The sequence below is a fragment of the Filicampus tigris genome, chromosome 12 (genome assembly GCF_054856515.1).
Source record: "Filicampus tigris isolate MCC_2025a chromosome 12, RoL_Ftig_1.0, whole genome shotgun sequence".
NCBI classification, from domain to species: Eukaryota; Metazoa; Chordata; class Actinopteri; order Syngnathiformes; family Syngnathidae; genus Filicampus; species Filicampus tigris.
This window is the reverse complement of record NC_141228.1, coordinates 7,812,908-7,839,596: the sequence shown is the minus strand read 5'-3', so window position 1 is coordinate 7,839,596 and position 26,689 is coordinate 7,812,908. Positions and strand designations below refer to the sequence as shown.

Below are 26,689 nucleotides of genomic sequence, written 5' to 3'. Positions count from 1 at the left end.
AAAAAAGAAAAAAAGATTTTTAAAACTGTTGTGAATTTGACCGTTCGGCACTTTGTTAGAGAACAGCATGGTGTGCAACAAATAGCTTACTGAAAGACTTCAAACAGACTTCAAATCAGCAATAAAATGTCAGTCTCTCCTCTTTTGGGAATATTTTTACCAGATTTTATGCATTCTGCCAAGGTTGCACCCTCTTCTGCCAGAAGGACATGACCAACAGACAGACAGACAGTCAACCAGATCATGTGTGAGCAGCATGGGAGAAATCAGATTTGGTGCCTTGCTAGCCTTTAGCACACTGTGGCTCTTTGAAAAGTAAACATAAGTCTAAATCCAATTCTAACTTCTGAATTTGTGTTTCGAAGCTGGTCTTGAACATGCAACCTCGCATACCCTGGCCTAAACCATGTAGTATACACTAATCTCCAAAACTACAGTACAGTACACCGTTTGTCCTCATGGTGGTCGCAACCTGTACCATTAAGATGCACTGAGCTACTGCCACCAAGTGGCACAATGCAATGTAACATCAACTTTTACCAGCCACCTCACTATTTCTGTCATGAACCCACCCAAAATGTATGCATAAATAGTTTAGCTCACGACACAGTTTCCTCGAGATTACCACACCACACTTCACAGTCAAGAGGTCACTGGTTCAAATCGTATCTCTGGCTCTTCCTTTGTGGCGTTTGCAAGTACTCTCCATCATGTCATGTTTTTTGTATCTGTATGGGTATTTATTTAAAAAAAAAAAACGCTCACAAAATTTACATGTCATAAATTTTCAATGAAAGAAAATTATGGAAACTACAGGGTGCGCCTTAAGTTTCCATAAGGTTTGTAAATCTATGATACCAACAATACCTAGCCTATCTGAAACATAAAACATATATACATTAAATGTTTTCCTTTGTACACCCTGTATAGTGGAAGCTCCAATGATGAAGACAGTCTCTTCAAAGTCTCTTCTGTTTGACCTCCAATTTGTACAGATTTTAAAACAAGTTTTCACATAAAAAATAATGTTAATTGAATTTATCTGCGATAACCTTTATTAACTGTTCAGATATTTTTTTAAGTAAAATTTTAAAGTTCTTACCTATAATGCAATTATAAATGTAGGTTGTTGGGACTTTTCCTGTTAGAGGTTACCACAACGAATTACTCACATGATTTTTTTTTTTCGCAGTATTTTTTTTCCACGACAGATGCCTTTCCTGACACAACCCACCCATTTTCTTACCCGGTCTGGGTATTGGCGACTAACCGGGATTCAAACCTGGCATGAAAGGAAGTACTATTGTAAACATAGAGGGGTTATAAAAAGTCGACACACCCCTGTTCAAATACCAAGTTTTTGTGATATAAAAATGTTAAACTAAGATTAATAATTTCAAAACTTTTCCAAACCATAAGTTGATTGAACCAGTACAACTCAATTGGGAGAAAAAAAGAAAATATTTCAAGAGGGTAATTAAAAACAAGCAACTGAGATAATGATAATAATGTGTGAGCACCCCCTCTTATACTGCAACAGGGGATGTTGCTGTGCTCAGAATTGACCAATCATGTTCAAACTCATTTAAATGTGAGTCAGAACATATCTGCCACCTTTTTAAGTGCCTCGGATTAACCACAACTAAAGTTCAGATGTTCTAGTAGAATTGTCTTATTATTTTTGTCATATCTTGCAACATGTCTGCAAGAGCTTCTATTTGTTAGAAAGACAATGGTATTAAACATACCATGAAACGCAGGTAAGATGGTCATCATCAAGTGGAGAAAATATGGTACAACAGCAACATTACAAAGAACTGCACACCCCTCCAAAATTAATGAAAAGACAAGAAGAAAACTGGTCAGGGAGGCTGCAAAGAGACCAACAGCAACATTGAGGGAGCTGCAGGAAGTTCTGGCAAGTAAACTGGATGTTTAGTACATGTGATAGCAATCTCCTGTCTTCTTCATCTGGGATAGGCCTCATATCACAAAATAAACAAAAAAAACAAACTAATTTGGACTCTCCCAAATTCATGTGGGAAAATGCGTTATGGTCTGATGAAAGGTTTTTGGATATCATTCCAATCAGTATGTTTGATGTAATGTATGTAATCAATCAATCACACTGCTCATTACTAAAAAGGACACCAAACACACAATTAAGCATGGTGGTGGAAGCATCATGCTTTGGGGATGTTTTTCTTCATCTAGAACTGGAGGTTTTAGTCAAGGGAGAGGAGATGATTATGAAACGCTCCATCGAACACATGTGATTTGATCTGAAGAGGGCTATGTACAGAAGATGACCTGACAATTCAACAATTTTAGAGCGTTTTTGCAAAGAAGAGAGGGCACATAGCGTATGTTACGCATACATGTTAGACTCGTACCAAAACTGACTTGAGTGCCGTAATATAAACCGAAGGTGCTGCAACAAATTATTTGGCTCAGGGGATGCATATTTATGCAACCAGTTCATTGTACATTTTTAATTACCCCCTTTAAAGATTTTTTTCCTACATCATAAAACCTATCATTTGAACAATATATACGTACATTTACTATACATTGACTCGACATGGTTGCCATATTCCAACTGACCCTGTGTCTTGCAAACTCAAATTATTTGTTCACAGATGAGAAACGTTTGTACGCACTTCAGCGTGGTGGCGTAGGTTCAACTGGTTATTAAGGATTTATTCAACAGACAAATGTCCTCAATTGTAGAGTTAGTGCGTCTGCAAGTCACACCGACTTTGGCTCACCTACTGACGTGACAGCACCTGATACTGCACACATGAACAGATGCATCCTTTCTCTCAAGCTACAACCTTGGTCTACTTTTGAAGGAAGAAGTGAGTACCTTTGTCACTTTTTTACTTTCACACTAGTTTAATTATAATACATCAAAAACGAGAGCAGCATCACGCCAAGCAATGCAAATTAACAAATATAGTAATCAACATAATATCGATCCATGTTCTACGCATTGGAATATTCCGTCATATTCTCTGTATTCGTAAATGTGCACTTCATTTCATTTCAGATGTTTCGAAACAATCAAAATGATATTTGATACTGAGTGTACAAATTGTGAAAAAAAAATAATAAATAATTTCTGTATTTTAGTTTAAAGGTTTGTGTCATAGTTGCTGAATGTGTAGTGGAGGTAGCACGGGTTCAGTTTACATTCAGTAACTGTCTGTCTCTATGTACCCTGGAATGGATTGGTAACCAGAATTGTAATCTGAACAGGATAAGAAGTGTAGAAAATGGATTGACGGATGATGAATGCACAGATGGATGGTTTCTGCTCTTAGCTAGCTTTATTAGTTTACAATTAGTGCATTGTTTTAAAATCATCCCAATGATAAAGCAATGGTACTGTATGCTTTGGTTAGTGTCGTAGATGTGATCAGCAAAACAACCACAAATATGGTCCGGCATACTTAATAGTGTTGAGCTCATCATAAAAATGTAGAGCACCCTCATGTTTTCAAGTTAACAGGTGGAAACTTTCACATCTCAAATTAGAATTATTAGAATCTTTATTGTCATTGTACATAAATCATTTTGAAATGTTACCGATTTGATACATTATGCTTTGTTTTCATTTAGTCAAGATAAAATTAACTTTTGTGATTCAGAGCATAAAGAGTTTAGACTAAATTTGATGCTGAGCTCTAAAATGTTTTTCGCATGTGAGGATTTGCAAAAAAATTACATTACACGGACATTCCTCAACTTACCTTCTTGTCTCCGTAGCAAAAAAAAGTGTTTGTTTGTAAATTAAGGGATCTTGAAAATTTTGATGAAAGTCCTCTGTCAGAAGAAATGAGTTTCATAGACAGACTACATTTTTCTGCAGCCTTTGATGGATTATTCGCCCTGGCCTTCCCTGACCAAGAATAAGAATGTTGATGTTTTTTTTCAAAGCGTCTGATAATTGCTTATTCAATTACAAAGAAATGCAATTGTTCTTTATTTAAACAACATTATGTTTGCAATTTTCTTATTTTACAAACGCTAGTAATATTGAACCATTACTTACCATCTGTTATTAATGTAGACGTTTTATTCTGAAATTTGGATAATCCAAGCATAGATAATAAGAGTCTTCTTTACAGTTAAGACCTTAAAAACTGAAAAGTGCTCAGTTCGTACTGGGTGTGTAGTGGAATAAAATTAATTTAATAAAGGTTAAAAACTAATAAACTACTCTATAGCCTACTATACTTTCTATAAATACAAATATGCTCTACTGTGTATGGATTAAAGTTCATTTATGACCAATTCTTGAATAGAATCTATTGCTGGTCATTACATGATTATTTTTTTCACAAAATGTCGAAAAATAGACAGAGAACAGTCGTAACAATTCATCTTCCAATTGTTCCTACTTGTGGCTGCTCGGCATTTAGTTAGGCATTAGTTTCCACTGACATGTTTTCAAAGTTTTTTCCCCAACTAGTATCCGATATCAACTTCAGTGCATAAAAATGGAGTTGAGCTTTTGATGCATTCGTTGCACTCGATTATCCATGTCGCGGCTTCTGAAGACTGAAGGTTTGTTGTGTTGGAAAAAAAAGTTCAGGTCACAGCAGATTCCTTCCTGTGGCCACTTTGTAGTTGGCTGTTGCGGGTATTGGTGGAGATTTTCGTGTGTTGCTAGGAAGCTGAGGTTTTCACTTTTTGAGAACATACAGTATCAGACAGCATCAAAATCATAATACTTCACTATAAATATTTGTACTCCGGTTTCTTCCCACATTCCAAAAACATGCATGGTAAGTTGATTGGTCCCTCTAAATTGCCCCTAGGTGTGATTGTGAGTGCGGATGTTTGTCTCTGTGTGCCCTGCGATTGGCTGGCAACCAATTCAGGGTGTCCCCCGCCTACTGCCCGAAGACAGCTGGGATAGGCTCCAGCACGCCCTGCGACCCTTGTTAGGATAAGCGGTATCTATAATGGATGGATGGATGTATCTGTTAATGTGCCCAAACGCACCCTGATTATCACATATGCTCTTTTCCTTTATGGATATGCAACAGAAATGTCATGGCTAATTTTGCAGAATGACACTTCGTCTCTCAGTAAGACAATAAGATTTACATGTTTTTGGTTCAACACAAACGTTTGACTTTTTTTTTTCTTTTTCTCAACAAAAAGCACCTGCTTAACGGAACAATTAGATTTTAGAGAAAGGAGGCTGTGAGAGTGGACCACAACTTCCTGTTGTGGCTCTTGTCATGAGTTAGTTGCAGTCTTGCAGAGTGGGTGTTTTCTTGTCAAACATCACATCAAGTCACAAGGTGCCTCACTCGTTGTCTTTACAGTGTCATTCCCGGGGAAAAAAAAGCTCTGCTAATTTGAATGTCTTACCTAATGTTGGTAGAGCCAGAAGTGGTTTTCATTTAGCGTCACAGGGTAAATGAAGAGCTACATTGCTTGAAAAAAGAAAGGGAATATCAACTCAATTCCCAAATCTCAATGAATGAAGTATTCCAATTGACATTTGTAATTTATTACATCACTTCAGAATAAAAGAGCATAAGAGCTCCATTTTAGTTGACTTTTTATTAGTTTTATTATTAGTTTTAGGTTTTTTTCTACATAGTATTTGTCAAGTGCAAGATAAAAAAAATTGTTACAAAGTAATGTGTAATAAAGTAAAGAAAACAAGAATTTTCAAATGAATGTTTGGGCTTCCTTCCTCTGTAAGGACGTACAGCAATACCAAAATAAATACATTTCAAATGAACCCCAGAACTTCATGTATGATATTAATTGACAAAGATGAAAATGAAGGTCATTTTCGCTATAATTATAGTTAGTTTTAGTTAGTTTCATAAACGTAAGGAGTAGTTTCAGTTAGTTTCTGTTTCCTTTTAAAAGCATTTTTCATTTTTACTAAAGCGGTATAGCTAATGGATGGACTTTATTTTGTTAAAAAAATATATGTTTTTTTCAATTTTGGATTTAGTTAATAAAAGACAAGGAGATGCTGAGGCACTCTGTTACCGAGGAGTTTATTGTCCACTGTGTTTTGACTCAAAGAGTGCCCTGCACCTGTTATATGTAAGTTTTACTAATCTAATTTACGAGTACATCTTCAACTTTTTTGATCCACGGGAGAACTCTCATCCTTCCTTTTTTTTTTTTTTCGGCTCAGCTTTAGAAAACAGGCGAGCTGTGATTGGTCGTTACCTGAGCCCTGGGTAGTTGTGATGTTATTTTCAGTCGACAAAAATGACAAAATGGCCGCCCCTGAGATGGCTAAAAACAGGTGGATTTTGCTGCTTAACTCATATTCCATACGCAATATTAATCAGAATGCCGTGTTTCAACTAGTGGGCCGTTGGAAACATATTCTTGAAAAAAAATATGTTTGGGTTGATTTCCACTTTAAGACCAGCATATTCCTAAAAAATATTTAAGTGGTAATCTATCTTCCTGTTTCCGTCTGTTTGCCCTTCACGTAACCCTGCTCCAAAGATCAACTGATCTGTCTGAAGTTTCATCATGTCTACCGACCCTGCAACAGATCTGCCTTTCTTCTACGGCAGCATCAGTCGCGCCGAAGCTGAGCAGCATTTAAAACTGGCCGGTATGGCCGACGGCCTCTTCTTGCTACGACAGTGTCTGCGGAGTCTGGGTGGATACGTCCTCTCTGTTGTGTCCGACTTGGACTTCCACCATTACCCCATCGAGAAACAGCTGAATGACACTTACTGTATCACAGGAGGCATACCCCACTGTGGGCCTGCTGAGCTCTGCGAGTTTTACAGCAAGGACCCTGGTGGGCTGGTGTGTGCTCTGAAGAAACCTTGCTTACGTTCCTCGGACACAGCAATCCGGCACAGTGTGTTTGACAGTCTGAAAGAAAACATGCTGAGGGAGTATGTGAAGCAGACCTGGAACCTTGAGGTTAGTGTCCACTGACAGACTCACATGATCAAGTGGTTGCACGAAATAAATTCATCTGAATCCAGATAGATTTTTTTAAACAGACTAAACATCCATCCATCCATTATCTGTACCGCTTCTCCTCACAAGGGTCGCGGGGCATGCTGGAGCCTATCCCAGCTGTCTTTGGGCAGTAGGCGGGGGACACCCTGAACTGGTTGCCAGCCAATCGCAGGGCACACAGAGACAAACATCCGCACTCACAATCACACCTAGGGGCAATTTAGAGTATCCAATCAACTTACCATGCATGTTTTTGGACTGTGGGAGGAAACCGGAGTGCCCGGAGAAAACCCACGCAGGCACGGGGAGAACATGCAAACTCCACACAGGGAGGCCGGAGCCGGGATCGAACCCGCGACCTCTGAACTGTGAGGCGGACGTGCTAACCAGTCGACCACCGTGCCGCCTACAGACTAAACATCTACTTTAAAAATGTATCTGCACAGATTAGTTTATTTTGTGTAACCACTTGACAAAATAAAAGTGAGTAAATTCAACCATCATTTACACTGAAAAAAATGCTGTGCATCATTTACTCGATTTTATTTCATCAAGTGGTTGCATGAAATAAAATCACCTGAATCCAGATAGATTTTTTAAGCAGACTATACATCTACGTACTTCAAAATCAAGTATCTGAAAACAGATGATTTTATTTTGTGCAGCCATTTGACAAAATAAAATTGTGAAAAAAAAATTCAATCATCATTTTTTCAGTGTATGATGAACTGAGGGTAGGAGCTTCATTTAGTCAGGCCAATAGAAAATATACTTTTGCTGCCATCTTGTAGCATCTCTAAGCAACTTTGCAAATACATATTTTGATGCAGCTCCTGTATTGGATCTCATTAGATTGTCCATATCTATTTAATGAAATGACCAAATAGGTGTAAACCACTTCAGATGTTTTCATCTATTATTGAGTGAGTCTGCTTTTCTTCCACTCAGGGTGAAGCCATGGAGCAGGCCATCATCAGTCAAGCTCCCCAACTGGAAAAGCTAATTGCCACTATGGCCCATGAGAAGATGTCGTGGTATCACGGCAAAATCCCCAGACAGGAATGTGAGAGACTGCTCTATTGTGGAACACAACCAGATGGCAAATTTCTGTAAGTTAAGTAGCTCAAGGTGATGCATTCTTTTATGAAGTGTCAAAGGTCTTTACAGATTGTCTGAATCAACGTTTCTCAATCAATTGTTGTTCAGGATTCGTGACCGAGAGGATTCTGGTACTTTTGCGCTCTCTGTAATGTATGGAAGATCTGTTTATCACTATCAGATCCTCCAAGACAAGTCAGGGAAATATTCCATGCCAGACGGATTGAAGTTTGACACTATTTGGCAGGTGCATAAATGCCTTTAAAAATTTGTATTTTGTCATACATATTCGTTTTCAGTCATAAATTAATCATGTTCTCGTTATTTTACCAGCTGGTAGAGTTCCTGAAGATGAAACCTAACGGACTGGTGACAGTTCTGGGCGACGCGTGTGTCAACAAAGCTGTTGGAAGTACTGGACATCTTTATATCTCTTTATATGCAAATTCATCTAAATGCAAATTTGTTTGTTTGTTTTATCTAAAGTGTACTGTAACTACACTGAAAAAATGGTGTATTGAATTTACAAAATAAAATCATCTGTATCCAGATAATTTTTTTAAAGTAGATGTGTAGTCTACTTAAAAGTGAATATGGATCCAGATGATTATATTTCATGCATCCACTTGAAAAAATAAAATTGAGTAAATTCAACAGAAACTTTTTTCAGTGTAGTATAAACTGTCAAAACGCTACAATTAATAACTGAAAATGGGAATGCTGAAAAGGTACTTGAAGATCCACTGGAAAAAAATTATGGTTGAATTTACTTTGAATTGGTTGCACAAAATAAAATCATCTGTATCCAGATGCATTTTACAAGTAGATAGTCTGTTTAAAAAAAAATCTGGAATAATCTGGAGTCAGATTATTTTATTTTGTGCAACCACTTGAAATAACATTGAATTAATGATGCACGGCATTTGTTTTTCCAGTGTCCTTGGTTGAATAAACAAATCAATCGTTTGTATCATGATATTTGCTTTCAGCCACGCAGAAAAAATTATCTGGATCCAGATATATTTTTAAGTAGATGCATAGTCTAATTTTTTCTTTTTTTTTGCTGGATCCAAATGATTTTATTTATAACCACTTAACTTTATAAAATTGAGTAAATTCAGCAAAAACTTTGCAAAGATCTAATTTTGGATGCATGATGTTTAACCTACTGTGGACTAATTGCTTTGTCTTCCCCACCACCACCCCCACTCCCGCCACTCCTGTTTTTGTTTTTGATTTTGTTTTTGTTTTTATTTGTACATATATAATCTCTTTCCAAACAAAAATCAGAGATACCTAACCTCCCCGCAACAGTAAGTATCAGTGCGTCATATTGAGTTTAATTTTTCCTATTACCGCCATTTTAATTAAATGTTTTGCTAATGCTTGCAGAGGCGACCAGGCCTAAATAGCTACACACCACCACCTCGAGGTCAGTTGCCGACATTGCACAATTCGGAACAATCTCTCTTTATAATACTGTAATCTAATAATTCATAACTATATAATAATCTACATGTTTGATCTTCCATCTCAGTATTTTAGGTGATAAGAAGTGCAAAAGAAATGTCAAATCTTTTAATATGAGTGCATCAGGAGTTGCTGCATTCAAATATGTGTGTTTTTGCTTGATAGCTGTTACAGTCACGTCGGTGCCTGCAGATGATGCTCTTCCAATGGACTGCATGGGATTTAACCCTTATCACAACCCCAATGACATTAAGAAGTTTAACATTCAGAGGAATCAACTTTTCATTGATGAGGTGGAGCTCGGCTCTGGCAACTTCGGCTGCGTCAAGAAGGGTGTCCTTGATACTAACAAGTGAGAAAATGTTGATGAACTGTAAACAAAGACATTAACATCTTTAATGGAGAGATGTTCACGCCAAATATTTTTGGGGTTTGTTTGTTGTCCATCAGGGGCCAGTTAGATGTAGCCATCAAAGTGCTGAAGAGTGACAATGAGAAGCTAATGAAGGAGGAGATGATGAGGGAGGCAGAGATCATGCACCAGCTGAGTAATCCCTTCATTGTTCGGATGCTGGGGTTATGCAATGCTGAGAGTTTGATGCTGGTCATGGAGATGGCTTCCTCTGGACCACTCAACAAGTTTCTCTCTTCCAATAAGTATGTTTTAGTTCATATATACTATTTTATCATGTTTGTAAACAATATGTGCCACCGGGTAAAACTTGTGTTTGGGGGTTTGTGGGCAAGAGGAACCCCAAAAGGTTTACATTTTTCCTGATTTCCTTCAAGTAAAAAATCGAAATTTATCGAGTTTATTTTAATTTAATTTAATTTATCCATTTATCCAACCCGAAGTTGTGGGTGAAGAGGATGTTGTAAATAGCAGTACAGATAATGTTGCAAGACTACCTAGTAATTTAGTAGTAAGATAGTACTACTACTACTACTACTACTACTACTACTACTACTACTACTACTACTACTACTACTACTAGCCACTTCCACACATGGCTCGCCTTCAGAAAACATGTGAGCTGTAATTGGTCGTTACCTGAGCCCTGAGCAACTTTGATATCATTTTCAGTCAACAGAAGTAACAAAATGGCCGCCCCCGGAGATGGCTAAAAATGTATGGATTAACTTTTATTCCACAAACTCAATATTCATCAGAATGCCTTGTTTCAACTAGTGGGCCTGCATAGAACATATTCTGGAACAAAATATGCTTGGGTTGACTTCATCCTTAAGAATACCTAATGTTGTTTTTTAGTTTCTGGAGGCCAAAATATCTTCATATTTGAAGGGAAGGTTCCCTGACTTTTTGAATAACATAACTTATTCCATTATTAATGTGCTTACTTAAGAACCAGTTTGCCACTTTTTTCATGCTTTAGTGTTGCACCCTGTCTCAGGCCTTCGATCCATCCATTTTCCATGTAGCACTTGTCCCGATTATGTTCACGGATGACATATCCCAGCTCACTTGGGCGGGGGCACATCCTTGACTGATCACCAGGCAATCACAGGGCACACGTAGACAAACAACCACTTACCATCACAATCGCACATATGAATAGTTTATATTAACCAATATGCATGTTTTTTTTTTATGGTAGCTAATAAGTAAACTAAACGTCACTCTCTAATATTTTAATCACCACAGGGACACTGTATCAGTGGAGGACATTGTCAACCTGATGCACCAGGTGTCGATGGGAATGAAATATCTGGAAGAGAAAAATTTTGTGCACAGGGATTTAGCAGCCCGAAATGTCCTGCTGGTAAACCGACAGTTTGCCAAAATCAGTGACTTTGGGTTGTCCAAGGCCCTGGGAGCAGACAGCGAGTACTACAAGGTACAGAGGTCCAATTGTTATGAGGAATTCTAACCCCCCCCCCCCACAGGTTATCACCTTAAGGTGCTATCTTTGTGTAAATACTAAACTTATTTCCTTTTGGCCTGATTTCACGACCCTCATTTGAAAGGAATGTGGGAATCACATAATCCACAGGCGTCAAACTCTAGGCACGGGGGCCAAATGTGGCCCATGACATCATTATATATGGCCCGTATATATATATATATATGGCCACCGTCGTAGTGTCGTCGTAACCCGTCTCTAAGCGTCTGGGGGGAGTTTACGCATGTTGAATCGGAGTCGCCAGTCGTCACATTTGGTCACTCTGATTGGCTGTTAGCTAGCAAATCAGCGCTTGGAGCGCCAACGGGAAGTGACAAATGCGGATAAAGAGTGAGCACACCTTCTCAGCCTTAGTCTTCTTACAAGTCCAAGAGCGAGGGTTGACAATGTAAGTATTTCACATTACCGTGTCAAGAACGCAAGGGTTTACTTCGCGCGGGAGTTCATCGTCAGCGAAGAATATAGCTGAATGAATTGTTTACATTGTTATAATCCGCCCCCGGCCAACAGCTTTCCGGTTGAATTTTTCTAACACTGAGAAATAGTCACTACCGCCGCCGATGGTATGGAAGCGTATTAAATCCTATGCATGCAGAAGATACTTTAATGGTCAGCGTCGCTGTCTGTCATTGCGGTGTGTTTCGCCAGCGTGACGTGCCGACAGCCGGCCGGACGCCACAGGGGGTAAGCGTCTGTCACTGTTGGCGAACATCATTTTGGTGTATCTAAGCCTTAAAGGACCCTTAAAGGCATCTCCCCAACAACTAGTTGGCATTTTATTGTCTGCACAGCAAAACAGTCTGGTGGCCCTCCAGTTCCAAAGCCCTGGTCATTACAGATGAGCTACTGCCAATCCAATGAACAGTAATAAACAATATTTTTGGTATATGAAACTCTGAACAGGCCCGTTCTTCAGGACCATGGCCGCTGAAGTGGTATGCTCCTGAATGTATCAACTTTCGCAAATTCTCCAGTAAAAGTGACGTGTGGAGTTTTGGCATCACCATGTGGGAAGCCTTCTCGTATGGTGGAAAACCTTACAAGGTACTGTACATGGCAAATAAACTGCATCTCACAACAGAAACTCTGAATCACAGTTGTGTTGTGTTCTGTTCAAATCTGTCCAGAAAATGAAACAAGTGGAGGTGAACAGTTTCATAGAAAGTGAAAAACGCTTGTCATGCCCAGCCAAGTGTCCAGATCGAATGTATGTAGTGATGCAAGAATGCTGGAGATACAAGTAAGAAATTTATATCAAAATTACGTTCCAGGGTTGTTTTTTAAATCATCACTTCACACAGTATGTTTGGGTACTTCTGTCTTTTCTCACCAGACATGAGGACCGTCCTGACTTCAAAAATGTGGAAGAGAACATGAGATCGTACCATTATTCAATATCAAAAAAGGTTAAGCCATTGGGTGCTGCCACTGCTCCAGATCTTGACAAGTAGACAGAAAAACAAAGTACATTCTGTCCCATGGCTACACAATGTGTCCATTCATCTAATCATTAAACAAGCACAACAAAGAGCTATTTATGAGCCATGCACACTGACCAGCCTTAACTCTGGCAGTGACATACAGTAGCTAAACAGGCCTTGGTGGTGATAATTAAGCATTTGGAACATTCATGTGTTTGGCTACATGTATACAGGATCTTTTTGTCAGTTTGAATGTTTGTATCTTCACACTGATGAGCAAACTGTTTTCCCCATTCAATATATTGTACTTTTAATAGGTCATTGGAATTGCTTTTTGTTAGGGCCATCTTTAAATTGAATAAGTAAATAATTTTCAGCTCCATAAAATAAAGGTTTGTAAATGTACTGATAGTAATAATGTATGTGGGATACCTGAGAAACAAACTATTAGATTTAATCAAAATGAAATAACAAAAAATTCATTTGCAGCCAGTTGAAAATTACACCCATGTACAACATGTGTTTGCCAAGTAAGGGGAAACGTGGCTTTAGGCTTACACTTCTGCAAATAAAATATGACTATGAAACCTAGAGTACCACCTTTTATTTTCCAGCTCGACTATTATTTCTGATGTAACCTTTGTCGCTTTGAAATATATTTTAAAAAGCAAATTTATCACATGGAACGTTACTCAAATTTTCACAAATTCGCCTTGATAAACAAACATTGGTAGGCTTGTGTAGACGCTCAATGAGACACTAATTCTAGTTCAAGGAGAATCACAGAATAGAATGCTATGCGTTGTTGTTTTGTTTTGCTTTGTTTTGTTTTTTTGTAAAAAAATATATATAATGTAGAAAAAGTACTGTGTATTTTGTGTGGCACACGGAAGTCGCCTACAAAATAAGTTTAAACGACGCAACCCCTTGGCCTTAAATTGTTACATTTTGTTTGAGGCAGTTCGGCGAGGCAGAAGTCTAAAAACCATTACTTTGAATGTCTGTACCGGAAGTTGAAAGAACTCTAACTGTAACTTCTTGACGTTACTTTTCGTTTGAAAGGGAGGAGTCTGACGCACTCTGCTTTCATTTACCGAAGTGTCATGTTAGTGGAATTTACAGTAAATTTGCAGCATGAATGACTTTAAGCATACGCATTTTAATATTTCTACGTTATCGCTATAACGGTGTCAATAGATAGCTGGAAACTTTGGACAAAATATCGAAGGAAATTGGCGGAACAGGAAGGCGGAACAAGTAAGTTCGAAAAAGTAGCTTTCCACTGCGATTTCGTCATCGTCTGATCTGCTCTTTGATATACCAAGTCTTTTCTTTCCAATATATGCACAATATCTTCTCGGTTTAAAAGTAATGTATTTTGTCGAAATATTTCGATTTGTTAGGTCTTTTCGAAGCAACAAGTCCAACCGCGTTAGCTAGCCTCGTTACAAACTTGGCACAGTCGTTATACGCCTCACTGTTTAATCTCCTGCGTTCATGTCGGAAACAATCATGGAAATGTTGACTTTATATTCAAACAAACTGCATTTACCGAATAGGAAGATTGGATATACCTGTTTTAGGTTCCCGCTAATTTATCAAGAAGCGGTTTAGCGTGGTTTTGTCATTCCGAACATTCTTTAGTTGCACGGCAGGATTAGTGCTTGAAATAGGAAATGAGTCATTGTGTTGAACGTCGTAAACGCAAGCTTTACCTTTTACTATTCAACATTTTACTGGAGTGAACCGTGCTAACGTTCACCCAAACAATGTTCTTTTTCCCCCCCGAGGTGGTGGTGGTGGTGGTGGTGTTGTTGTTTTTTTGTTTTGTTTTTTAGCTACGATGTTGCAGCTGTATTTTTCTATTCCGAGATTAAAATAGTTTGCATCCATTAAACCAGCATGCAAGATTAGGCCTGTCAGTGTCAAAAGTGGGACACAGATGCTGGTGTTGTGTAATCTACTCTACACTAGGGTTTCCCAACCTTTATTGAGACTAAGCGCCCATTTTACATTCGTAAAATCTCACGGCACATCATCAAACATAAGTGTCACACAAAGTATGAATGTTGAAATAAATAATGGCCATCTTGTCTCAATTTAGTCACACACTTACTTATGTTGAAATCTGGGCCCGTTTTAATTGAACACCAAGATGATATCCTCACAGGAAGCTATGATTTGATTCCGTTGTATGAATGGCAACAGGTGGACACACGGGTTTACTGCCTTCCGAAATCTAATGGACGAGCATTTTTATTCTGTCTTTCACCATGTCACTGGCATAGATAGATGAGCAAAGGTATAATGGCAATTAATTTCTTGCTGTACAGTGATTTTGTGCTGCTCTCCACTGGTACAGTATATGAATGGGCCCACATATAATACACTGACAAGCAAATGTTGGTGTTTTTCAATCAGACTGCTTAAAAGCAATATATTTTGGATATAAGTTATATGTTCAGTAAAGTTTTATGTGTCCTTCACTAAACATATAACATATCCAAATTATAATACAAGATTGTACTTATTTACTGTATGATATGATTTTTTTTCCCCCTCATTCACTGCCAGACATTTTCAGACCTTCTTTTACCCTAATATTTGAAAACAATATAAATAAGTTCCTGGCTGGACTTCCTGAATGGCTGGACTGTGAAAAGACAAGTAAATTCGTCAATGGCAGTGAATGAGTTAATATGATACTGTGGGAAATGATCGAAAACATTTGGTTCTCAAACTTCCTACACCAATACCTCGCTCTCCAAGCACCACCATCATGACCAAAAGGTATATAGTAGGGCTGCCATCATTAGTCGACTAATCACGCCGACGATCAAAATGGTCGACAATTAATTTTAATCGTCGACGCGTCGTTTCAATTTATATATTTATTTATTTGGCACATTATTTTTCTCTCGAGACTGCTGCATCTCGCTCTTCCCCCGCTGGCTGTTTCCCTATCTGCAACGCACATGCGCAGTGGTGGTAATCCGGGTGATGTAAACAGAAGCATTGTGGGTAAAGTAGTGTAAGCCTTACACTGTAAGGGCTAATTCGTTTTGGCAACAGAGTACCGAAAGTTACGGCGCATTTCACCAAATATACTTAATACAATGCAAACCTGCCTTTCATGGCAGCACGATGGGGATGCCTGATCATTTAAAAAAAGGAAGCAAGTTTGTGCTTATGCCTGATTTCATGTCTGACATAGGCACAGTTGTGTCTAAACTAGCTGTAGTTATCATACACACGTTAAGGTGTGTGTTTGATGTAACGCTGTAAAACAATGTCCTATTTGGTACGCTAACACGTCATAGCATCTTTTATGGATCAAGCAGCCATTATTCAGTAAACTCACGTTGATTAACTTAATAGGAGTGTGCATCTCTCTACAAAAGAAGCAGATTTGCGGACTTTTCAGATCCAAGTATGGATTTATTTTTTCCAGAGAAGCTCCAAAACTAGAGACTTTCAGTTCAAGAGTGTTGCTATTGCGCTGTGTATCGTGTGAAGTTTTTCTCTCTCTCCCTGTCTCCTCTGTTGATTTGACAGAGAGCTGTAGTGGGTGTGCCATCAGTTTTGGCTGTGCACTCTGAGATAAAATACATCTCTGGTTTCAGTAGAGCTGCAGCGACCATGACGACTGCTTCGAGATAGCGACGGGTAACAGGTTGTCTCCTGGGTCACGTTTCACTCAGTATTTCAAATTTGCTCCATTGTAAGACAGCAGAAACAGAAAATATATGAATGACCAAAACTTATAGGAATTCAGATCTATTTAAATACTGTATGTGTGTACAGTGGTTCGACTTTTCATGCAGTTTTTAGCTAGCGTTACACCTCTGGGATCGTCAACCTGGCTGTGGCAGTGCCATTGGTGCTAGCATGGGCTTTGGCCTCTCTCCAACCCATCAGCAGCTCATTAGTCAACCGGCTGCATTCCATCGGTTTGATTTACTTAGCAAAGAAAGTAATTTGAAGTAATGAAGTCGTTTTTTTAGCGCCCGTAATTAGCGGTTATTTCAGGTCGTGCCGTTAAAGTTGGTTGCAAGTAGCAACAGTTTGTGACGGCAATGCCTCGGGATCTGGATGACGAGTCAAATCAGCCGTTAAGATGTGACACGCTGCCGACAACAACTTAAAAATAAAAACTCACCTAGGAATTGATGTCCATATATTATTTGTTTGGGTAGCGTTTATTTTGAAGTTGGCCTTCTTACCGCGTTGGTGGTGTGATGCATAGCATGAACTATTGTTCATGTAATTTTGTATTGAATTTAGTGATTTCATGTATCATACTTTGAGAACCGGTGATGTACAATAACTTGGCTAACCAACCGCCCTCTCTTTCATTTCCCTCTCTTTGCAGAACATAAACAAACGGCCCAAAAACAGTCTTAGAATATCTGCACAGTTTGCGTACTCCATCTTTTGACTGCTCCCAGTAAAACAGTAGCAAATTCACCCCACGTGTTGAAAGCTAATCTCTTCAGGATCTCCGTGAGCAACTATGTCCATGGCCCTGAAACAAGTTTTCAACAAAGACAGGACATTCCGGCCCAAGCGCAAGTTTGAGCCTGGCACACAGCGTTTTGAGCTTCATAAGAAGGCCCAGGCCTCCCTGAACGCTGGTTTGGACCTGAAGCAGGCCGTGCAGCTCCCACACGGGGAGGACCTCAACGACTGGGTGGCCGTCCACGTCGTCGACTTCTTCAACCGCATCAACCTCATCTACGGCACCATCAGTGACTCCTGCACCGACCAGACCTGCCCCGTGATGTCGGGCGGGCCCAAGTACGAATATCGCTGGCAGGACGAGCACAAGTACAAGAGACCCACCGCGCTTTCGGCCCCCAAATACATGAGCCTGCTCATGGACTGGATCGAGGTACAGATCAACAATGAAAACATCTTCCCCACTAATGTTGGTAAGTGTTGAAACAAGTTGCAGATAGTCTTAAGGTCCAGAACTACAAATTGTGTCTTATTACAAGCTGTGACTTTTCATACAGTGCCCTTCATAAATATTGACACACCAGGTTAAGATGTGTTAAAAGGCTTTGAATAAAGTCAATTTTTTGCAGAAGCATGCTCTCATATTAACAATTGTAAAAATGGTTCACCGGACACAGAATCGGGCATCCTTTCACGGCCATCTCAGTCCCCAGACCTCAACCCCGTTGAAAACCTGTGAAGTGAGCTAAAGAAGAGAGGGGGTTGTATAAAGTATTAACATCAGGAGTGCACATAATTGTGGCACCCATGATTTGATGTAAAAAAAAATATTTATTCAAATTTTGCAACTATATTATTTGGAAAAAAATGAATTCATTAGAAGCTAAAGAACATATCTTAACCAGGAGTCCGATTAATTATGGAGGACATTGTATTTGCATTTTAAATGAGTTCAACAAGTTATATTATTGTTATTTACAACATAGCATGTTTTTTTTATTTAATCACAATTTAAAACGGTTTCCAATAATAATTTTGATAAAAGGTATGACCTTCATTTGGCAGCATACAATAAATATTACACACTACATATCCACTTGTCACACTCTGGGCCATATCATACCATTTTTAGGGGAGTATACCTTCCTGCTCTATGCAATTATATCATGCTAGGTTTAACCGTTTGTATTTATTTTCAGAAATAGATAAAATATTTACCTGGTTATGTCATTTCACACTTGTTCGGTGGGTTATTTTTATAAAAACTATTAAAAAGTCAGTTTTCCATAATATGTCCCCTTTGAGGTAGACACAGTACTTTCAAGCTGAAGTTAATATTTCGGCTGTGAGTGCCATGCAAAGCCGTACAATTTGGAGTTCAACGTTTTTCTTGGAAAATACTGTACCTGAATGCCTCAAAGACAACTTTTGTATCGCTATTGCTAAGTTGACAAAATGATTACTTAAAAAGCACAGAAGAATGAAAGATATTGGTATTTACGTGAATTCAAAGTATGGCCTGTCACCTTGTGTGTCACCATTTAAACCCGAGTTTTACTATTAACAGTAGTTAGCTTATATTAACACTTGTAAGCCTGTTGAGAACATGTTAAATTGTTACATAAAATATGACTTGTAGAGTTACAGGTTCTGTGATGGTGACAGGTCTATTTCTATTTCATTATGTTTAATGTTCAAAATGTTTTGAAATCCAAATAAATCACATTGCATCTTGTGATGGATTGTTTGGCCTTTGAGGTGCCACTTTGCAGTTACAGTACTGACTCTTGCATAAACAGGGCCCGTGCGTGTTGTTTGTGTAGGCGTGATCACAAATGGCTCACTTTGACCACAAAACATAGTTTTATCCTAATTATTCAGCAAATGCAATATGCCATTTGCATTTAGAGTTGCCGTTCTGCACTCTTGATAAGTCAGATATTTGATAAATCTACAAGGCTACGTTCATTGCATTGCTGCCACTGTCCTGTTGCCATGGCGTTCTCATTCTCGATTTGTGAAAAGTGAGTATTGTTGTAGCTTGGTATTGCAATCACCACAGAAACATGCTGGCAAAGGATTTATAAAGCAGCAGGCAGTTATGTAGAGAAAGGAAAAAAAAAAAAAAAAAGCAGTTATGAGGAGGAAAAAAACTGACACTCATGACCCCTGGAAAAGATTGCAGCAATATTATTGGATGGGTGAGAGAGAAAAAACGTCCTAAATGAGTCACACAGTCTTTCTGGCCCAATTGCTCTGCTTTTGCATGTGGCATGATGCGGGCTCAACAAGGACAAGCAATGTGGTCACGCAAAATACAGAAATGATCTTTTGTCAGATAGTCTCAACCACATGCTGTTAATTCCTATCTCTGTGTGTCTTACCCCAAGGTACTCCATTCCCTAAGACCTTCATGCAGGTGGCTAAGAAGATTTTATCCCGCCTGTTCCGGGTGTTTGTCCATGTCTACATTCACCACTTTGACCGTGTGAGCCAGATGGGGGCCGAGGCACATGTCAATACCTGCTACAAGCATTTCTATTACTTTGTCACAGAGTTCAACCTCACGGACCACAAAGAGCTGGAGCCTCTGGTAAGTTGAAAGCACAGCAGCAAATCACGTGACAACAAGAGCAGTTTGCGATTTTGTTTGACATTTGTTTATACACAACTATTCTAAGACAACGATAAATGAACACAGCTTGCACTGGAGAAAATCTCTGTAAGGGTGGAGGGCAGTGTGACTGCAGGCCTGTTGAAACGATACAATGGAGACCTTTTTGTTTGTTTTCATGTAGCACAATTCAGAGTCACGGCAGCGTAAGAACAAAGAAATGCACTGAATCCTATCTTCGGGTCAGAATTAGGTCACTTTCAAATGCGGATAAAAATTCAGTGTATAGCATATATGTAACGATGAAGAGTTTTTGATTTTGATTTACTTCAACTTGCCCTGAAAGATAAGTTTAAGTAATTTGTCAAAAGTCAACCCAAACGCATTTTTTTCAGGAATATGTTCTATGCAGGTCCACTCGTTGAAACAAGGCATTCTGATAAATGTTGCATTTGTGGAATAAGAGTTAATCCACCCGTTTTTAGCCATTTCAGGGGGCAGCCATGTTGTCACTTCTGTCGACTAAAAATGACATCACAACTGCGCAGGGCTCAGGCAACGACCAATCACGGCTCAGCTTTAGAAAACAGGTCAGCCATGATTGGCCGTTACCTGAGAGCAGTTGTGATGTCATTTTCAGTTGTGATGCGCCCCACTGTACTGCAAATTTCTGCAGTCATTTTAAGCATAAAAAGTTCAGTCAAATGATTTTTTTTGTTCCTTTAATTTCTGCAATAAGCAGCAGTTTGACATATAGTCTACTATTCTTCAAAAAGGAGGTTTCTAGATGTGTAATGCAGAGGTGGAAAATCAAGCTCGTTTACCTGCCGGTTCAGTAGAAGTATCTGTGCCTTAAGCTAAACTGTGGCAGGCGTTTTACTTTCTGGACCTGGATTTTCCACCACTGGTTTCATGCCATTCCCAGTTTCCTGTAAACTAAACATAAAACAGAATTACATGTTGTGTATTTAAAACAAACTTTGTTGCCTTAAGCAGGCTCCCAGTTAGCTTAATGCCAGCATAGATGGAATATCCCACTGACATGCTAAGAGTTAGCATCAGTAGTAGTGGTTTTACAGACTTGTAAGAAACTGATATTTTGAACACAAATGTTGGAAAAAAACACGTTGACAGATAACAACTACATAGGCTACGTTCACACTACAAGTCAGTTACTCCCACTGACGTGACGTTATCTTTCCTAGACGTCTCCATTAAATTATATGATCAAGAAATAATGGTCAAATTCCCCGTATCTCTCCTCTGTCCATCTTCTCGTGTCCTCGATGGAATTTCTGGTGGGAAGCGCTAGCATGGAAACAGGAGCGGGGACCGAGGAAGTTGAAAACAGATAAATTAGATGCAGCCCAACCAGGCCATTTTGACTTCTTTACTAGGGATGTCACAATATTGGCAATATCGTGATATTGAGATATTGAAATTGCCACAATATACCGTCGTCGTCATGTCACGATATCAATAGCAGCAAATCTCTTTAAAAGCCCAACTTGTTTTCCATTTGTGCAGTTCCAGCACCCTCTGGTGCTTAGTTTATTAGTGCAGTTTAATTTGATGCCACCTCTGTTTAAGACCCACGCAAATCGCCAATAGGAGCGCATGACTGGCCATGCCTATTTCTTTGTGAATGCTGTTATTATATACAAAAACAGAATATTGTGGGGGGGTTTTTTTAACAAGAAATTTTTTTACAGTATCGTGAGCTTTATATCGCCAACCTCCCCACAATATCGTGATCATTATCATATCGGGACATCCCTATTCTGTACACATTGCACCATGTGACGTCATGTTTTGTGCGCATGCATACCACTTCTCGGAAGCATTCCATTCACATTACAAGTCATTTATTTTTGCAAAGGGAACGAGTACATAAATAGTTGGGATTGGACAAATTTAAATTGAGCATTATGCCCTGCAGTGTGAATGTAGCCCCACTCCGTACATGCAATTTAGCTTTGGCATGTGTATCACTTTGAGTGTTTAAGCCACATTAATGTATTTTCTGCTGTGTGTTAATGTGTTCTCCACAGAAAGAGATGACCTCTCGGATGTGCCACTGAGGGGGCCAAGCTGATCTGTGGACACCCATGCCGGACAATCACAACCGTCCATCAAAAAAAAAAAACTGCAGTTGAGATTTTAAATGACAAATACATTCATAAAGAGTCTATTTTTATATTTAAGTACTGTAATCTATTTTAGCTACAGACTGTAGGTTTTAAAAAAGAAGCTCAAGTTGTAAGTGGAACACAGAAAATATTGTAACAGAGCAACTATTAAGAGGTCCATGTTCTTATTTGAATTTCATATCATTCCAGCATGCTTTTGCTTTTTCTTGTCCAAAATGAAAATTAGTGGGGTTTGTTACTGTACAGCTGTATGAGCTCACTTTGTTGCATTAAAAGTTCTTACTTGATTATAAATCTGAGTGAAGCTTTGTGCCTTATTTTCTTCATGTTTGCTTTAACCCCTTTGTGTGCATTTTTAAAGACAATAATCTGTAAACGAAATAAACAAATACAGTATCGCACATTCGACACTACAATGATGATGCTTAGTTTTTACCGCGTCATGGTTGAGGAAAAGCTTACCAAACTATTAGACTTGTATGATTTAATAGTTTTTCGCCGATGCAAAAATACAAACCCCAATTCCAATGAAGTTGGTTTGTTGTGTAAAATGTAGATAAAAACAATAGAGTGGACCCCAGGTCAGTCTGCTAGTCTGCTAGGAAGCCTCGCTGTTGTAATACGTGCAGAATGTGGCTTGGCATTGTCTAGCTGAAATGAGCAGGGACGTCCCTGAAAAAAACATTGCTTAATGGTAGCATATGTTGCGCCAAAACCTGTATGTACACCACCTGTCACACCACAGCACCCTTTTTTTTTTTTTTTTTTTTTTACGTTGCGTCAGCTCCTGCCCAGAAAAGCTGGTGGTGTTTCTGAGTGTTGTTGATACAGTATGTAGAGTTCACATTGCATGGTACAGGTTTTCACTATTCGCATTTGTAGATGAAGTAAATTGGTTTTCCGAAGTGTTCTGAGCCCACGTAGCAATATCCTATCTAAAAAATAAAATCAATTTCTATTTTCAGGGAACTTTCTGATGAATAACCATGAGACTTTAGTGGGGGTGGGTGGTGGGGCAGGGCTTCATAATTCAAGTATGAATATAAACATTTAGTTTTGTCATTAGCAGACGTCCATGCAAAATAATCACATGCTAGGGTTTAACGATATCTTAATTGCTCCTTTTTTTCACATAACACAACAACCGAAGCTTGCGCATGTTATAAATATTGGCTTGCTAAAATTTGATCAAGTGATGACTTGTAACTCAAAAACCAAGGAACCACTGTATTTGCGCGAAATCCAGTTGTTTTAGTCAGGACGACAATATATTTTCTGTATTTAAATTCCCCATTCAACTTTCACTAAACCCTCAGTTTTGTAAATTCCTGGTTTATGTCCGTTTATTTCCACGAATCCCTGTTCATTTCCATGGAAAGAATTTTCAATCTTGGATAATTTACAATATACATTGAAATGAGAACTAAAAATACAGTCGTGGCTGGCAGGTCTAACCTTATCAGGTTAAGGTTATTGTACACGTTTGGCCTCCTCCAGCCGGCAGTTTCTCAGGTGTCAGATCTGCCGGCACATGTTACACATACCGAACTTCTCCAACACGAGACTGGAGCCTCACATGACAAAAGCTGCTGCCAAGCACGAGACGACGAGCGCTTTGGGTTTTTTTTTATTACAATATTATTATTTCAGGGAACGCTAGGTGGCACCAGATGCAGAAATGCACTAATGAGTCGTCCTGAATCCTTCACCCTGGCTGTGATCCACCGCAGGCAAGAAGCAAGGGGGTTGGGGGTTGCCTGACTCGGGTTAATGAGTCTACTCAACGGCTTACGTAATAACCAGGGCAGTGTGTATCCCCCGCGGGAGGGCTGTTTGCTGCTTGGTTTTGTAGGACTCTGTCAACAACAACTCAGGGAACACGCTGGAGGACAACTTTGCTACTTTGGGCTGAATTTAGATGTAGGTGACGTCAATAATGACCATGGCCACCAGGACAATCAGAAGCAAGGAAATGCTGCACAGATAGCTGTACTACCCGTACTGAAATGCAGTCACATTAAATTAGCTGATTAAAATGAACGTTTAAAAAAAATTATGGACAAAAAACGGAGTCACTTTTCTGCACATCTGCAACAATATTTCTCAGTTTATAGATATATTGATAGTTGAATCGAAATCTTAAATCTTAGCCCCAAATGTAAAATGTTAAATCTAATTTTGGGGGCTGAAAGTAAATATTTAGCTAATATGCAAATTAAAACTGTGATAAAAGCTCGAGGAGGTCAGTGTGTGTTTTGCAGAGCTGGAGGTGTTAGTGGTAGTTTGTGGTTTTTTGTTTTTTTTTAAGTTTGTCGGAGTTAGTAGTCGGAAACGCTAACACACGCCTGTTTAAAATGATAGTCGGACTGGCCTATAGGCAATTTACGGAGCCCCTGAGGTGACATATGGAAGTAAAAAAAAAAAACAACAACTTTGCGTTCCCTCGCAAAAATGGCAAGGGAAAAGGTAAAACTACATGTTCTTGCCTAATACTCAAGTGTTGTCAGTGTCCCCATACATATGAAATCCTACTTGATGTTCTTGTGACACTGACACCGCGTTCCTTAATCTTTAAGCGGCATCCGGCAAATCTTCTCCGGTGTCATAACGCAAGCATTCATTTTGATGTGTATGTTGCTCTGTGTGTGATTTTTATCCACAAAATGGAAGGAGCACACATACAACATTTAGGTGGTCTTTTCAAATTAAGATTTTCAGAGTAATCCTCCTGTGTTCCTCATCCCGGGCGCTGGAAACTACACCACAAGAACATTCCCTCCTCGTGTTGAAAACATTGCTTTTGTAACCACCCACTCAACTTCTGGTTGTTAATAAAACCGCCAACAAGTTCCCAACCTGTGTAAGGCATTTTTAAATGCTACAGGGGCTTGTGATAGTTTCAAAAAGGAAACCAAAAACATTGCAAATAAACCTTTCTGGTGACCAAAAGCCGCTGTAACAAATGTCTCACTGCCAGACATGGTTTTCGTCCATCAGTGTTATCGTTACTAACCGGGTCAAGTACACGGACCTCGCAGTCTGCCACTGACGGACGCCCGTTTCGCAGACAACTAACAGAAACATGCCCCGTCTGTCTCGTGTGTGTTTGTTCGCGGGGAAGAATTGGGACACCCTACACACTCGTACCCTCGGCGAGAACGCACAAGTGAGGGGCACTACGGTGCAAGTGTGGGTATTGGGATTGGCCCTAGGAGTGCAAGCGACTTGGATTAACCACAATGCAGAGCAGGGTTCTGGTTCATGTAAGCCATTTTGAACTTTAAATTAAAACTTTTTGTCATTTTAGGAGTTAAAACAATGATACACCCACCAACGTGCGCCCGCTGTACTTAACAGTTCAATAGATTGGTAAGTAAGTGTATGTAAAATGTATGTGAATGTATGCGTGTGTAAAGCTCTTTGGACAGCCACCGTATAATGTAGATACACTGATATATAGTGTACTCCATTTACCATTTTAATCAAATTGTATTTATCCTCTGTCGAACTAAAACATTTCTTGTTTTTTTTTTTTAGATAGACTGGCGGATTGATGGTATATGGACTGGTGAACGGGTGAAATTTACTGAAGTAAGTGATGACGGAAGCTCGGTTATAATAACATGGCTGATGATTAATCTTTGTTTCGGCTTGAAAAAATGACGGACTCACGATGACGGACGGGTGCCCAGGCCGCTGACGAATGACAAATGACAAATGACAGACTGACAACATTTTGTAAATTTCCCTCCTGTGCTCACTGCAATTTCCAGTGTCGCATCGATAATTGTACATGAGAGCCCTCAGGAATAAGGTGGATACCACCACAAATATCGAAAACCTGTGAGAAGTTGACGCTCACACAAAAAAGTGTGTAATGGCCGGCAGATGCCACAAGATGGTGGCAAAGCACTTTTTTGTATTTGACAAAGCTATGGCCCGACTAAATGAAACCCAACATGGGTGCTTCTCATCAGTAAACCACCAAATGGCACCAAAGTAATTTTTGGGTATTATCATTGAATAATGGAGACGAGTTTCTCCCAACAAAAATCCAGGAAAAGGCAAATTTGCTAATGATGAATTGCAAATAGGCCGTCCCTCATGCGTAGGTATGCATTTTTAAAAATGATACGACATCATTGCAAATTATTTCATGGACCCCCAAGAGTTCCCAAGACCCCAGTTTGCGAACCCTTGGTTAAACAAATATGCAGCATTTGCATTTTGATTTCAGTTTGAAAAAATCCACATGATGTAACTGCACCTTATAATAACATCAAGCATGCCAGGGAGCTCAACGCTGGCAGCAACCCGATCCTCTCTGTGCACTATTCAATGGACTCCTGCGAGCTTACGCATGCTACGTGCAAGATGAGCCACGCTTTGTGTGTCTGGTGCGCACTGTCCCCTCCCCCTCCCTGACGTGAGTGTGTGTGTTCGTTCCGCCGCTGACTGGGCTGTGAATTTCGCAAGACGTGAGGGCAAGTACGAGCCAGAGGCCATGGACAAGTGGGAAGAACTTGTGGCCACCAATCAGACTCAAGAGTGTCCAGTTCTTCTCCTAGTTGTTGTTTTGGTGGC

At 39.3% G+C, this 26,689-nt stretch overlaps 2 protein-coding genes across 2 annotated transcripts; both read left to right on the top strand.

The window, feature by feature from the left end:
* Nucleotides 1–2,736: 2,736 nt before the first annotated feature.
* Nucleotides 2,737–14,140, top strand: zap70 (zeta chain of T cell receptor associated protein kinase 70). Its single transcript, XM_086047152.1, has 13 exons — nucleotides 2,737–2,858; nucleotides 6,499–6,930; nucleotides 7,921–8,081; nucleotides 8,179–8,317; nucleotides 8,404–8,482; nucleotides 9,361–9,383; nucleotides 9,463–9,502; nucleotides 9,706–9,892; nucleotides 9,991–10,197; nucleotides 11,204–11,396; nucleotides 12,366–12,506; nucleotides 12,590–12,702; nucleotides 12,796–14,140. Exons 2-13 carry the CDS (start codon nucleotides 6,526–6,528, stop codon nucleotides 12,911–12,913), a joined length of 1,806 nt encoding a protein of 601 aa, XP_085903278.1. The 5' UTR covers nucleotides 2,737–2,858; nucleotides 6,499–6,525; the 3' UTR covers nucleotides 12,914–14,140.
* Nucleotides 13,965–22,399, top strand: mob3a (MOB kinase activator 3A). Its single transcript, XM_086047153.1, has 4 exons — nucleotides 13,965–14,140; nucleotides 17,256–17,814; nucleotides 19,732–19,934; nucleotides 22,007–22,399. The coding sequence occupies exons 2-4, from the start codon at nucleotides 17,397–17,399 to the stop codon at nucleotides 22,034–22,036; spliced, it is 651 nt and encodes a 216-aa protein (XP_085903279.1). The 5' UTR covers nucleotides 13,965–14,140; nucleotides 17,256–17,396; the 3' UTR covers nucleotides 22,037–22,399.
* Nucleotides 22,400–26,689: the final 4,290 nt, after the last annotated feature.